The following is a 16,117-nucleotide window of genomic DNA, read 5'->3' as shown; positions in this document are numbered from 1 at the left end:
TGAGGCAGGAGAATGGCGGGAACCCAGGAGGCAGAGCTTGTAGTGAGCCGAGATCGCGCCACTGCACTCCAGCCTGGGCGAGAGAGCCAAACTCCATCTTAAAAAAATAAATAAATAAATAAATAATAATAATAATAATATTCCCTTTGGAGGAACTATCACCTTGATATAATTTCAATACCCAGGTTCTTTCCTCCCAAACAAGCCTGAAATTTTGGACTTGGAACCAAGAAATTTCTGAGAAGTTTTTTCTTTGAATCTTGTTGCCACCTAAATAAATAAATACACAAATAAGTAAATAGGTAAGTACATAAGTAAATAAGCAAAAAAAATAAAAATAAAAAATGCATTCAGTCATTCTTAGCATGATCTAGAACTCTGATCGTGGCATTCTCTGTGCATTACCAGTTGTCTGCAGACTTTCAAGGCTGGGCTATTCAGCACATTCGGACCCAAATAGCTCCAACTTCAAACCATTATTACTCAAGTAACTGTTAACCCTTCTAGTAAACTAGTGTAATCCCTGATGTATAGGAAACACCTTACGTTTGTTGAATACATTTGGGAATGCTTATCTTATTTCCTTGATTTTAGAATTTCATCCATTGAAAATGTACCATTGACCAAATCACAGATTTTAAGGAAGGGAGCATTGGAAGACACTACTAAACATCTACTAATATAGACATTTTGATCTAAGTCCTGATTTCTGAAATGTTAGCACGTGCTTTTTAAATTGAGGAGGAAGTATGGCACTTCGATAATTTTAATCTTTCCCAAATTACTTCTTTTACCTTTATTTCCTATCTAGAATTTCGATCACTGCATCCATTCATCTGTCAGTATGTAATCTTTCTTTCTTTTTGGCTACAGAAGCATGATTAGACTTTGCCCTGAAAACTGCTCATTCCCATTTGAACTGTGTTAACTTCTCTCATGCCAACTAGGGGGAAATTATGTGGCGAAACAGTAACAGTGTTGCTTTCCAGTGAGATTTTCTGTGGATGAGTAAAAAAATGAGATTTCATGAGTTAGGACCCTTTGAGAACTTGTTTAGGAGCACATAACGTGTATTAAGATATTCGTTATTAAGAATGTTCTTTTGATTTCATGTATATGACATTGCATGAGATGCCTTTCTTAATATTCTTTCAATCTCATGTGTATGACATTGCATGAGACAGAAAGATGAGAAACCTCATGATATGCACAAGTAAAGTTTTATGTGGGGAAAACTTGTGGGAATAATAGTATGGTTTAAAATGATGGATAAAGTCAAAGGACAATTGTGTAGTTTATGAGCTTTGAATTGATCATGAACAATTTTATTGTGTTTCTTTGCCTTGTTCTGGGGATGAAATCTGACACCAAGTTGACCCCTCGCATTTCCTTTATAGTTTTCTTATCATGTAGAGAATTACTGGATTATTAGCTAGCTAATGAATTCCAAAATCAGAAACCTTTGGATTCACTGCAAGATTTTCTTGAAGAGCTAGACTCTGCACAAATCAAAAGAAGATAATTCCATACATAAATTTACTGTTTTTACTCGGGTTTTATGCATTTTGTTACATATTATCACAGCAAAATTATTAGATAATCCTTTTAAATTAATTTTTGAAATACGGTCAAAGGTAGTTGGACTTTGCCTTTACTACTTTGAAACATTAAAGTTCATGATGTATTTGCCTTATATGGTCTAAAGAATAAGGTCTGTCAGAGACTCTTAGATATGTATTTCAGATCTGATTTTTTTTTTTTTTTGGGAAATTGAGATAGTGGATTATTATTAGGATAGAAGTATCATATTCTACTTGGTAAAATATTTTTTTGGTGAATCTGGGCTCTGTTCCCAGCTCCAAATCCAAATGCTAAATTACCTAGTTTAGTTTTCTCATCCATCCTATACTTCCATTTCCCACTTGTCTTTTTAAATTCTTTCTTGGGGTTTTGCCAGAGTCAACTAGAAAATGTCTCATGTGAAACTTTGAGAGAAGAGACATTGTAAAATGCCTCTGTTATCGAAATAAATATATCCAGTGTGTGATTATTCACTTGGTGATTTTTGTCCCGGAAATTTTTAACTCCCCAAGAGCTTCACTGGCTACTTGGCACAAATTCTATCAAGGCAAATTCACCTTGTTTCTACCAAATATCCATGTAGAAAATGCAGAATGATTTGTATTAACCTATGCCTAAACCAAATAATAACGCATACCTACTCCAAAATACAGTACAAATTTCCCCAGGCAACAAATGCATAAAGAAAATATTGCTGTTTTGTCTGTGATCTATCTTGCTTCTTCCTTGTATAACCATGGGTAGTATATATTTTAAGGATGGATTTTTAAGGTAGGATCTGTGCTAATATCACTACCAATATAAAAGAGTCATCCTTTGATTATAATATTTTGAGGAATTATAACAGGAAATGCACCCATCATTTTTATACTGAGTCCATCTGCTTAATGATTAGATTTCACCTTTGTCAAATGTTCTAGATAAACTGGCAAATTTAAACGTATATTGGTATAAAACTGGGATGTAGCACTCACCGGAGTGATTTGCTTACTTTGCTGGTATGAAGCAGATTTTTCAAATTCATTCAGTTGGGCTTGAAAAACAGACCTCACAGTTTCTCTCTGACCTTTGCCTGGGCCATTTTCATGGGATTTAGTATTTGTGGAGCAAGTGAAAGCTTTAACACTTGACACCTGGCCCAGTGAAATTCCTGCTGCAGGCTTTGCAGTGGGGGCAAGGGGAAACATTGAAGTTAAAGCCCCTACTTCCTCTGGCTGCTGGCCCATGAGCCTGCTGCCTGAGATGGTCAAACATCTTTGCACAGGTGGCTTATAGCAATTTATATTCTTCTTTTTTTTTTTCCACAGCTGTTGTGAACTTGGATAATTCTGTGGTTGACCTGGAGACCCTTCAAGCTCTCTATGAGAATGTGAGTAATAGAAGGAATTTTATGTGTGAGTATATAATGTGTACACAGTACATATCTATGTGCACCTATAGGCTCTTTGCTTTAAGGTCCTCTAAAGAAATTTGATCTGAGTGTAGTGAATTTGCCTAAGTAGGCGTTTGTTGCAATACTTTCTAGGAACATATCAAACAAATGTGTGGTTTGAAAAATTGTGAATAAAATCATGTTGCCTATAAGGTAATTCATGATTTTTTTAAATTTAAATAATAATCGGTACTGATGTGGGGGCTAATTTGAGCCAAGCATTGTTCTGTGCACTACGCACACACACACACGCACACAGACACACACTCTCACTCACACACACTTAAAATTTTAAAATATTTAATTGAAAAAGATTGAAGACATTCCAGGTGTATGTGTTGAATATATTCTTGCTGATTTGATATACACATTGATTACCACAATCAGATTAACACATCCATCACCACCCATGCTTATATATAAGATCTCTACAAGTTACTCATCTTATAACTGAAAGTTTGTACCTTTTGACCAATATCTCCCTATTTTCCCTACCTCCCACCCCTGGGCAACCACCATCATGCTCTCTGTTTCTATGAGTTCAAGTTTTTTAGATTCCTTATTTGTCTTTCTGTGTCTAGCTTATTTCACTTAGCATAATGCCCTCCAGGTTCATCCATGATGTTGCAAATGGCAGGATTGCTTTCTTTTTTATGGCTGAATAATATTCCACTGTGTACATGTACCACATTTTCTTTATCCATTCATCTGTTGATGGACACTTTGATTGGTTTTATATCTTGTCTCTTATGAGTAGTGCTGCAGTGAACATGAAAGTACAGATATCTCTTCAACATGCTTTTCATTTCCTTTGGATGGATACCCAGAAGTAGAATTGCTGGATCATATGGTAGTTCTGTCTTTAATATTTTGAGCAACACCTACACTGCTTTCTCTAATGGCTGTACCAATTTACATTCCTACCAACAGTGTTCCAGGGCTCCGTTTTTTTCCACATCTTCACCAACAGCTGCTATCTCTCTGCTAGTAGCCATGCCAACAGATGTGAAGTCATAGCTCACTGTGGTTTTGGTTTGCATTTCTCTGATGAATGGTGATCAGATGCTATTATTATCACCCCTGTTTTACATGAGGAAAGTTGGAGTGGTTAGATGACTTACTTAGGGTCACATAGCTAGTGATGTAGTATAGCTGGGATTTAGTTTATTCTGCCTCTGTTTCTCTATACTGCTACGGTTTATTTCACTAAGTGGCAGGACATTTAGCTTTTCTTTTATGTAGTACTTTTTGGTTTTTACAAAGGTGGTAGCAAAAGGGAGTAAGGTATTGGAGGAGAATAACCATAGCACAATACATTTAGTGCCATTGGTAAGTGCAGTATGAGATGTCTTTAGCTAGAACATGACATTAAATAATATTGATTCAAGTCGTAATAAAGCAGGTTGTTTTCAGTGCTTTTGATTATATGTAGGATAAAGTCTCAGTATGGTCCCATTTTGGGTCTAATATCTTTGAGTGCTTTTTTTTTTTTTTTAACTTTATTTCTATTTTTGCCTTTGATCTGCCTGGTATTTAAACCTCTGCTCTTTGGGGCATGGCCTTAGTTGGTCCTTGACTTTTCTGTCTCAAGTCAAATAATTCGTGGCTCTGGGGAGACCCATGTGGTGGGCAGAATGCAGACTCTGTTCCTAGATTACTCCCTTGAGGACTGTGTGTTCAACCTGCTCATCCACTCTTGAGTTTGGTTCTTTTTAAACATATGTTATACGGTGGTCTCACCTGTGAGATTGAGACCGATGTAAGACAAAACATTTCTCATGGTGCATTGTACAGAATCTGTGGGCTGAGTGTAGAATTGGTACCGATTAAGCATGGTGAACATAAGCATTCTGTGAAACTGAGTCATAAACAAAGATTGAGAGGGAAGGTTTGAGTGATTTATTATATAGTTGTCACTATGCAAAGGGAAAACTGGAAAAAGTAAATCATATATTTAGTGTATTTATGTTCCAGTGAAATTGGTATTTAAAATATAACCATTGGGAGGTACAGAGAGTTTTCATTTCTCTTGAGCCTTTCATACTAACCCTCTTCCAACCAGGAGGGCCGTATGGAAGAAATGAGGAAATACTAGAGGAAAGTAATTTCTTCAGCAGGTCATAATGATTTAAGATGTTGGTGTGTGTGTATCTATCTTGCACATATATATTACATATATACATTTGGTGTATTCATGGTATGTGTGTGTATCTATATGTATGTATGTGCATCTAGGAATGAATGTCTTATTTAAACTTGATGTATTCATGTGTAGAAATGTATCCAGAAAATTGAAGACAACTATATGAGGGATGTTTATTTTATGCTGATTTGTAATATTTTATTTGGGCTGGGTGTGGTGGCTCATACCTGTAATCCCAGCACTTTGGGAGGCCAAGGCAGGCGGATCACGAGGTCAGGAGTTCGAGACCAGCCTGGCCAACATGGTGACACCCCATCTCTACTAAAAATACAAACACAAGCTAGATGTGGTGGCCTGGGCGCCTGTAATCCCAGCTACTCAGGAGGCTAAGGCAGGAGAATTGCTTGAATCTGGGAGGCAGAGGTTGCTGTGAGCTGAGATTGCATCACTGCACTCCAGCCTGGTGACAGGGTGAGACTCCATCTCAAAAAAAAAAAAAAAAAAAAAAAAATTTGTATGGGAGTATTTAGCCTTTCAAAGTAAAGTAATTTCACAAGATATAAATTTATGACTCAGGAGAAACTACATAGCTACCCAGAATCTTACCTTACTTCATGAAAGTAGAACAAGTACTGTGTCTTTGTTCGTTTGGGCTGCCATCATGGAATACCATAGCCTAAGTGGCTTATGAAATGTATTTCTCGCAGTTTTGGAGACTGAGAATTCCAACACTGGCAGATTTGGGATCCGGTGAGGGCCCTCTTCCAGGTTCACAGACTGTGACGTTCTTGCTGTAACCTCACATGGTAGAAGGAACAAGGGAGCTGCTTGAGGTCTCTTTTACAAGGGTACTAATCTCATTCACGAGGGCTCTGCTTTCATGACCTAATTGCTTCCAAAAGGCCCTACCTTAACATCATCATCCTGGGCATAAGGTTTCAACCTGTGGAACTGGGGGTGGGGCGTAAACAGTCAGTGTATAGTAAACACCAGCTGGCTCTGGTTAAACTTGTGGTTTTTTAAAATTTTTATTGCTGCTGTTCTTAAACTTTAATGTTCATCGGGTCAAGAGAATAATTATTTTGTGAGAGTGTGATTCACAATTATTAGTTTAGGTAGTACCAGGTTAGCCCTCTGCAGTACAGGACTTGAAGAATCCATTACGAACAATAACAGGTCATTGTATATACTTTATATGCCAATAATACATATATGCAAATTCCTGATTAATATCTATTTAAAAATGAGTCCTGGGAAGGCAAAAATAGTTGTTTTATCCACAGCAGTATCTCCAGAACCTAGAATTAAGTAGTATTTGGCACAGTTCTTCCCTAAATGTCCTGTATATCAGGGGTCCCCAACCCCTAGGCCAAGGATCAGTACCATCCTGTGGCCTGTTAGGAACTGGGCCACACAGCAGAAGGTGAGCCACTGGTGAGCAAGCATTACTGCCTGAGCTCCACCTCCTGTTGGATCTGTGGTGGCATTCGCTTATCATAGGAGCTAGGAGTGCAAATCCTGCTGTGAACTGCACATGCACGGGATCTAGGTTGCATGCTCTTTATGAGAATCTAATGCCTGATGATCTGAGGTGGAACAATTTCATCACCAAACCATCCCCCCAACACCAGGTCTGTGGAAAAGTTGTCATCCAGAAAACTGGTCCCTGGTGCCAAAAAGGTTAGGGACCACTGTGGTCTATGTAAGACATTGTTGAAATCTTATAGTGCTCCTTTCTTCCTTTCCTGGGAACTTCCCACTTTTTGCTTTATATTATCTTTATGTATGCATATGTCTTATCTTCTCACTTAATTACAAATTTCTTATTAGTTGAATTTTTTGTTTCTTTTTTTTTTTTTGAGACAGAGTCTCACTCTGTCACCCAAGTTGGAGTGCAGTGGCACGATCTTGGCTCACTGCAACCTCTGCCTCCCAGGTTCAAGTTCTCCTACCCCAGCTTCCAGAATAGCTGGGATTACAGGCGCCCACCACCACACCTGGCTAATTTTTGTATTTTTAAGAGAGACTGGGTTTTGCCATGTTGGCTCGGCTGGTCTCGAACTCCTGACCTCAGGTGATCCAGCCACTTCAACCTTACTGATTGCTGGGATGACAGGAGTGAGCCACCGCACATGACCTGAATTTTTATATTCCATATTGAACATAATGGTTTGTATAAAATATTCATAATAATTACTACTTAATTAAACAATGACCTGAGAATAGCAATGTTTTCCTCTTGGTATTATTTTATAATTGAAAGAAATGAAAATGTTTAATGTTATTATTTACAGTTCAAATGCTCTGCTTTTTTAAAACATCAGTATAAAAGGAAACCTGGCTTTCTTAAAAATAAGGTAGTTTCAGAAATATTTCTGCAGAGACTCAGAAGTGATGCGTTTACCATGGATAGAGCTAACCATTGCTATCCCAGCAAGAATCTGATCAGGTTATGTGTAATTTTTCCAACAATGGTTTAAATTCAAACAGTGACATTCTATTTTAGGGCAAACTGAGTAGATTTGTTTCCTTCTTGTTGATGTAATTTCAGACATGATTGCCCCAGGAGCCGCTTGAATTGCTAAGGAAGCTCTTTCCATTTCCCATATTACTTTGAATCTTTTGAGTGTCCGCTGGACTGAAAAGAAACTTGAGCTTCCTTTTCTCAGTTTATGCTACATAATGCATACCGTGATGAACCCAAGATGGACCTAAGATTACAGAACTAGTTGTAGTTTATTTTTTGGTGCACAAAGCAGAACAAGTTTTTCCATGTTTTCAGTTGCTAACAGACTGCATGTTTATGCATGACTAATGGGAATAAGGCAGCGTGCTGTATGAGGGCACATCTGTGGCGTACCTTGGCTGGAGGCCTGCCTACTTCCTGCAGACTCTCCCCATACTTTATAGCTATGTAATAGCTCGATTAAAACAGGCCACGATTTCATTTCCACATGACATGAGTATGTGTTTACATGTTCTGTCCCTCCTCTATCACCCCAAATCACACAAGGGTATACCAGAAGTTGTAGTTTCAACTGCGTGAAACCAATATAGTTGCTATTACTAAGGGGACTGGGATTCAGACTACCTCTTTTCATTCATACTGTATCAGGTAAGGGAAGTCTAGGAACCAAGTGTAACTATAATAGAAGTTTTATATGCCTTCTGTGCTATTTCATCCCATTAAATGACTGTTGAATGAATGAGCCATTTGAAATGGGAGCTCAGGACGGTAGAATGTTTAGGCAACATGGGATGCCACTTTCTTTTCCATGCGTTCTCCTAGATTCCCAACTCACAAATATAGGAACATTAAGCCATCTGATTTGTGTTTACCATTGTTTCCTCATTTGTCACTACCATTTTCTCTTTATCTAAAAAATTCTGTCACAATCTCTGTACCCTCCTCTGATGTTCCAGTCAAAGAGCTCTTCTCACTTTGTACTAGTTTCTTTCTCCCATCCCTCCTTTCTTATAGCATGCTCAGATGCCCATCAAACTGAAATGAAAACAAAAGAAAGAGACATATGTAGCTTACCTCCTTTTACTCATTATTTCTTTCATTGAAAAATATTTCCAGAAAGCTGACTCTCATGCAGTTTGCTAAGATCAGTGCTAGGTAGTATATTAGGCACATGCATATTTGGAATGGTTCTTTCTCTTGGATGTTGCTTTTTATCAGTATGAAATATTCTTCTTCACTTGGGTAATACTCTTTGTCTTGAAGTTTGTTTTAACTGATATTTAAATAGCTATTCTATTCTTTTGATACTTACTGTTTGCATGGTTTTTTTTTCTAGTTCTATCTGTGTGCTTTCAACTTTCCTGTGTCTTTGTGTTTGAATTGCATCTCTCATAGACAGCATGCTTTTGGGTCTGTGTTTTTTATTCATTGTAATAATCTTTACTTTCTTGGAGCATTTAGATTGTCAACATTTATTGTAATTATTGTTATAGTTGGATTTAGGTCTGTCATTTTTTGTCCCTCTAATTCTTCTTTTCTACCTTATTATTTACATGGGATTTTTTTGCTTTGTTTTAAATTTTATTTCTATTGCTTTTTTTTAGCTGCATCTCTTTGTGTTATGTATTTTCAGTTGTTCTAAGAATCACAATGTATATTCCTAACCTTTTATACTCTACTTAGATGGAATTTTCATATAAAATATAGAAACCTTCACTCCATATATGGCTTTTTGCTGCCTCTCCTGCTCCATTTAATGATTTTGTTGTGATGTGAGTAGCATCTGTATGTGATTATATTTTAAATAATTAAACATTTAAATATAGATTTTTTTTTTACATTTAGCTACATTTCCCCCATTTCTGAAGCTCTTCCTTTGTTAAGACCAAGTTTCCCTCCAGTATCATTTTATATCCTTTTTCTTCAGCCTAAGGAAGTATCTGTAATATATTTTGAAAACACATCTTTTCAGTGATGAATTTTCTTGATTTTCTTTCATCTTAGAATTTTTTTTTATCTCACCTTCATTTTTTTGAAGAACGTTTTAAAATTGGATATAGAAGTCTGGATTGACAGTTTTTTTCTTTCAGCATAATAAAGATATCCCAATTACCTCTGATCTACCTTGTGTCTGATGATAGGTCTTCCATCATTGTTACTTTGTATTAATATATAAATTGTCATTTTTCCCCCTCTACGGCCTTTGGGGTTTTCTTTTTATTGGGTTTTAATCAGTTTTATTATAATATAAGTAAACATGGCTTTCTTGTATTCTGATTGAGTTTGATGGACTTACTGATTATAATTATGATTTTTCACCACATTTGAGAGTTTTTCCATCTTTCATCCTTCAACCTGAAAATATTCTTTTGTACTCTGTTCTCCCGGTTTCTCTCCTCTCTGGTTTACTAATGACATACATGTTACATCTTGAGTACTTTTTCTAAAGTCCCTGAGATTCTGTTCATTAGATTTTCCATCATTTTTTTCTTTCTGTTTATCATATTGTGTACTTTCACTGATTGTTTCTTTTGCCATCTTTATTCTTTTATTCAACCTCTTAAATGAAAATATTTTATTTCTAATGTCATAATTTTCACTTCTAGAATTTTCATTAATAGTTCTTTTTTGAGATTCTTTATCTTTGTTAACATTGATAATTTTTATTACAAATTGAATAATTATGTTCAGTTTTTTTAAAAGGCACCTACACACATTTAAAAGATAAACCAGAAGCTAGAAAAAGAAAGTTGCAATACCTGGGCCCTCAGAAAAACAGGACCCAGACTATTGAAAAATTCTTACAGTTATCAAGAGACAAGTCTAAAGAAAAATGAACAAAAGATATAACAAGGCAACTCAAAAAAAGTAAACTTGTATGCCCAATAAATACAAGAAAAAGTGTGTATTCTCAATAGTAAGCAAGAAAATGGAAATAAGACATCAGTAAGATACTTTTTCATCTCTAATGAAGAAGTTTGACAGTATCAAATGTTGATGAGCATTTGAAAAAATAATAACTATTATATACTATATTAATACAATTTGGTATAATTTCAATGGAAAGCAATTTGCAATGTCTAATATAATTAGTCCAGAAATTCCACCCATAGTCATACATTCTAGGGAAACTCTTTCAAAACCAGTTTTCCAACAATCAGACACATTAATGGGTCCAACACGTGGGTCTAGTCAGATTTGCCTGATATCTAAGTGTAACTATTAGACAAATCAACCTAGGCCAAAAGAATTATGAATATTAGTAATTAGAGTTTCAAGCTACTAAAGTTTAATTTGTTTCACATAAAAATGTTAGCTGACACTTTTCCCATACATTTTTATGGTCTATATGGATATAAATATAATGAGAGTAAAAATAGGGTTATATTACCATTATACAACAATGATATAGAAAGACAGTTTCTATATAGAGCAAGATATTTGTTTTTGTTATTCTCTCTATGGCTAAAAAAAAAAAAAATCAGAAAATTAAGTAAAAAGAAGTATACTTCCCTTCCCATTCCAGGAAAGTAACTGAACTTTTTGTACCCTGGGGCTGCGCTCTCCTGCCTCAGATGATCTTTGGGGACCTTGGTTTTTCTTGATCACAAAGAGAATTTGCTTTGTCTTCGTCAAGTGAGAGAGGCTGATTCTAAGAGTTAAAGTGGCTGATGTGCTCAGGTCTTTATTTCTTCATACAACTTTGAGTTATGGTCTAATGTCCTGTCGTTTCATCCTGCAGGACTCTCTTGAGCATTTCTTGCTGTATAGATCTAGTGATAACAAATTTTTCCAGCTTTACTGTATCTGGAATGTTATAATTTTTCCCTCATAGTCAAAGGATAGTTTTACTGAATATAGAATTATTGATTGACATTTTATTTTGTTTCAGCACTTTGAATATATCAGACCACTGCCTTCTGGCCTCCCAAATTTGTGACAAGAAATCTGCAGATTCTTATTGAGCATTTCTTCTGTGTGACCAGTTGCTTCTTTCTTGCTGATGTCAGTATTCTCTCTTTGACTTTGTCTTTCAAAAGTTTGATTGTAATGTGTCTTGATGTAGGTCTCTTTGGATTAACATCATTTTGAGTTCATTAAGCTTCTTGGATGTTAACGTTCACATCTTTCATCAAATTGGACAAGCTTTCAGCCATTATTTTTTTAAAATATCCTCTCTATTCCTTTCTCTCTTTTTCTTCTTGGACTTCCATAATGCATATTTGATCTGCTTGATGGTGTTTCACGGCTTCCTGAGGCTCTCTTCACTTTTCTTCCATTTTTCTTTTTCTGTTCTCTAGACTTGATACTTTCTGATCCATCTTCAAGTTCATGGATTCATTCTTTTGCCTCCTTACATCTGTCTTTAAATTCTTTTAGTGCATTTTTTAATGTTATTGTATTTTTCAGTTCTTTTCAGTTATTGTATTTTTCAGCTTCTTTTTGATTTCTTTTCAGGTTTTCTATCTCTTTATTAATATTGCCATTGTGTCTGTACATTGTTTTCTTGGCTTTCTTTCTTTAGTTCTTTGAGCATATTTAAAACAAAATTTACAAATCCTTCATCTTGACTCTGCCATCAGGTCTTTTTCAGGGATAATTTGTATTGATTTATCTTTATCCTTTGAATGGTGTAAACTTTTGTTTCTTTGTATGTCTTGTGATTTTCTTTCTTTTTTATTTTGAAAAGTGGACATTTGAATTTAACAATGTAATTCCGGAAATCACATTCTCCCTCTTCTCAAGGGTTTGCTGAAGTTTTTTTTATTGTTTTTATTTATTGTTTTTTGATTTTTGTAGTTTATCTTTGTGCCAAGGATAAGCCTGAAGTGTAAACTTAAGGTCTTCTCAGGGCATTTTTCAGCCTGCACCTTTCCCTGGGTACGCGTGGTCACTTTCTGATTTTCCCGATCTATGCAGTTGCTTTTAAATGTCCTCATCTTTAATGTCTGGCTCCCAAAAGGTGGGAAAGATTAAAAGGAATCATGGAAAAAAGAGGGCTCTGGCCATTTAATCCCCCAGCTGTCACTTCAACCAGATAAGGAGGGGCAACTACAGTGCGGGGACAGAGGCTCAACAATCGCCTCCTGCTTCTTTGTTTGCACCTGGGTGATCAGAAGCAGTAATCAGGGATCAGAGCACAGATCCTTTATATTTGGAAGGTGAGGAGATTGGGAGGTTGGCTCACTTTGGCTCCTGCAGTCTGCGTGCAGGTTGCTCCAGAAGCACACGCACAGCTGCCTGCCACAGGGCTGGGAGTGGGGGATAGGTAGCTGCTAATCTGCTAAGAGCTGACATTGACCAAAATTAACTGTAATGTAAGCTCCATGCCTTTCTTTGGAAGTTGTAAGCCCAGCAGTAGACCCCAAAGTTTCCAACAGATTCTGCTAGTACAATTGTCTAGATGGGGAAATAGATCCCTGATACTTTCTACTCTGCTATCTTCCCAGAATCCTTTCTGGGATTTCTGATTTTTTCATTCATTCTTAATGTACTTTTGTTCATATCATGGAGCATAGTTATGATAGCAGCTTTTCTAAAGATGTTGTCTGACAATATGAACACCTGGGTCATCTTGAGGTTGGCATCTGTTGATTGTATTTTCCTTTGAGATTTAGTCAGATTTTCCTCATTTTGGCACATTGGATAATTTTGTATCTTTGGCAACATAGTCTGTGTAACTGTATTTAATCATTTCTTTTCATTTAACATTTAAATGAGCTTATTTCTCTCTCTAATACAAGATACACAATCTAGGTTTTGTTGAGAAAGAAACTCATTCATTTTTGAAAGCATGCGTTTCCCAGTATTGTGTTTTTCAAACTGGGTTCAGTGAAGCACTATTGTTTTTGTAGTCTATTGTAAAAAACATGTTGTGTAATCAAACAGGTGAAAAATAAGTTAATCAAATAAGTTAAAGTTAAAAATAAAATAGCAGAGCGTATGTCTAAACAGTGTATGTCTAATAAAGTGGTTTCCAAGTGAAGGACATTTTAAACTATATTCCATTAAATTATTAATCTAGTGAAAACAATAGTATTACATGGTTTGGAAAATGCTACTACAGTGCAGTCAAAATAAATCCAGACTTGCAGAAACTTAGCTATTGTATAATGCCAAGGAATATGTCTATTGTATATTTTTAATTTAACATAGTTACTGTTTTACTTATTACCAAATAATTGCATGCATATCCCTTTTATGTATTTCTTCCACTTATACTTCTTCATATAAGAATTATTACATGAAAAGGTCAGCTTAATAGTGTAGCATAATTATTGTAATAGGATAGAAACCATTATAAGGTCAGCATAATTGTTTTAAAGTCATTAGTTATACAATTAGTTATACAGTTTTCTAGAATAGATAGGCTTGTAAGGTTTTTTGTTTTTTGGTTCTTTTTTGTTTTTTTTTTTTTTTTTCGTTTTTTTGTTTTGTTTTTTGAGATGAAATCTCGCTCTGTAACCCAGGCTGGAGTGCAGTGACGCAGTCTCGGCTCACTGCAACCTCCACCTCCTGGGTTCAAGTGATTCTCCTGCCTCAACCTCCTGAGTAGCTGGGATTACAGGCACGTACCACCATGCCCAGCTAATTTTTGTATTTTTAGTAGAGATGGTGTTTCACTATGTTGGCCAGGCTGGTCTCGGACTCCTGACCTCATGATCCACCCTCATCAGCTTCCCAAAGTGCTGGAATTACAGGTGTGAGCCACCGCACGTGACTGCTTATAGTTTTTTTCTTTTTTTTTAATCCATTTTAATTTTAGATTCAAGGTATACATGACAGGTTTGTTACAAGGGCATATTGAGTGGGGCTGAGGTTTGGGCTTCTGTTAATCCCGTAACCCAGAAGCTGAACATAGTATCCAACAGGAAGTTTTTCAGCCCTTGTTCCTCTCCCTCCCTCCTTTTGGAGTCCCCAGTTTCTACCCATCTTTATGTGAACCCAAGATTTAGCTCCTACTTGTAAGTGAGAACAGGTGATATTAGATTTTCTGTTTCTGCATATGGAATAACACTCTCTAGCTGCGTCCATGTTTCTGCAAAGGACATGACTTCATTCTTTTTATGGTGTTGTGGCATTCTGTGGGGTATTTGTACCACATTTTCTTTATCCAGTCCACTGTTGATGGACATCTAGGTTTATTCCATGTCTTTGCTATTGCAAATAGTGCTGTGATGAACATATGAGTGCCTGTGTCTTTTTGGTAGAATGATTTATTTTCCTTAGAATATATACCCACTAATGGCATTGCTGGATTGAATGGCATTTCTATTTTTAGTTCATTGGGAAATCTCCAAACTGCTCTCCACAGTGGCTGGACTAGTTTGCATTCCCACCAACAGTGTATAAGCATTTCCTTGTCTTCACAACCTCTGTGACACCTGTTATTTTTTGACATTTTAGTAATAGCCATTCTCACTGGTGGGAGACGGCATCTCATTGTGGTTTTGATTTGTATCTCTCTGGTGTTTAGTCATGCTGAGCACTTTTTCTTATGTTTGTTTGCTGCTTGTTATCATCTTTTGAGAAATGTCTGTTCTTGTCCTTTGCCACTTTTTAATGAGGTTGTTTCCTTTTTTCTTGTTGATTCATTTAAATCCCTTATAGATTCTGGATATTAGTCCTTTGTCAAATGCATAGTTTGCAGATATTTTCTCCCATTCTGTAGATTATCTGTTTATTCTTGTCAAGAGTTTCTTCTGTTGTGCGGAAGCTCCTTGGTTTAATTGTCTCATTTCTCTATTTTTGGTTTTGTTGCATTTGTTTTTAGGGTTTCATCGTAAATTGTTTGCCTAGACCCATGTCTAAAAGAGTATTTCCTAGCTTTTCTTCCAGAATTTTTATAGTTTGAGGTCTTACTTTTAAGTTTTTAATCCATCTTGAGTTAATTTTTATATATGGTGAGAGTTAGTGGTCCAGTTTCATTCTTCTGCATATGGTTAGCCAGTTTTCACAACACCATTGATTGAATAGGGAGTCCTTCTCCATTGTTTATTTCTGCTGACTTTGTCAAAGATGAGTTGGTTGTAAGTGTGCAGCTTTATTGCAAGGGTCTCTATTCTGATCCATTTGTCTGTGTGTCTATTTTTGTACCATGCTGTTTTGGTAACTGTAGCCTTGTAGTATAGTTAGAAGCCCAGTAATATGATGCCTCTGGCTTTGTTCTTTTTACTTAGGATTGTCTTGGCTATTTGGGCTTTTTTTTTGTTTCATGTGAATTTTAGAAGTTTTTACTAATTCTGTGAAAAATTATGTTAGTAATTTGGTAGGAATACCATTGAATCAGTAGATTGCTTTGGGCGGTGTGGACATTTTAATGATATTCTTCCTACCCATGAGCATGGAATGCTTTTCAATTTGTGTCATCTATGATTTCTTTCAGCAGTGTTTCGTAGTTCTCCTCATAGAGATCTTTCACCTTCTTGGTATTCCTAGGTATTTTATTTATTTGTTTATTTATTTATTGTGGCTATTAGGTACATGTTTAGTT

General features: G+C 36.0%; 1 protein-coding gene across 1 annotated transcript in view; it reads left to right on the top strand.

Annotated features, from left to right (window-relative positions):
* The window catches only part of FMN2 (formin 2), a gene marked incomplete at its 5' end in the record, with an annotated part of 438,038 nt that overhangs the window by 223,775 nt on the left and 198,146 nt on the right, over positions 1 to 16,117 (top strand). The window contains one exon of the mRNA XM_011995030.1: positions 2,889 to 2,950. Within this exon, the coding sequence (XP_011850420.1) occupies positions 2,889 to 2,950 (62 nt within the window). The remainder of the gene's footprint in view (positions 1 to 2,888; positions 2,951 to 16,117) is intronic.

This window comes from Mandrillus leucophaeus, unplaced genomic scaffold (genome assembly GCF_000951045.1).
Source record: "Mandrillus leucophaeus isolate KB7577 unplaced genomic scaffold, Mleu.le_1.0 Scaffold466, whole genome shotgun sequence".
NCBI lineage: Eukaryota > Metazoa > Chordata > Mammalia > Primates > Cercopithecidae > Mandrillus > Mandrillus leucophaeus.
Note: the sequence above shows the minus strand (reverse complement) of the source record. Positions and strands in the feature narration are given on the sequence as shown.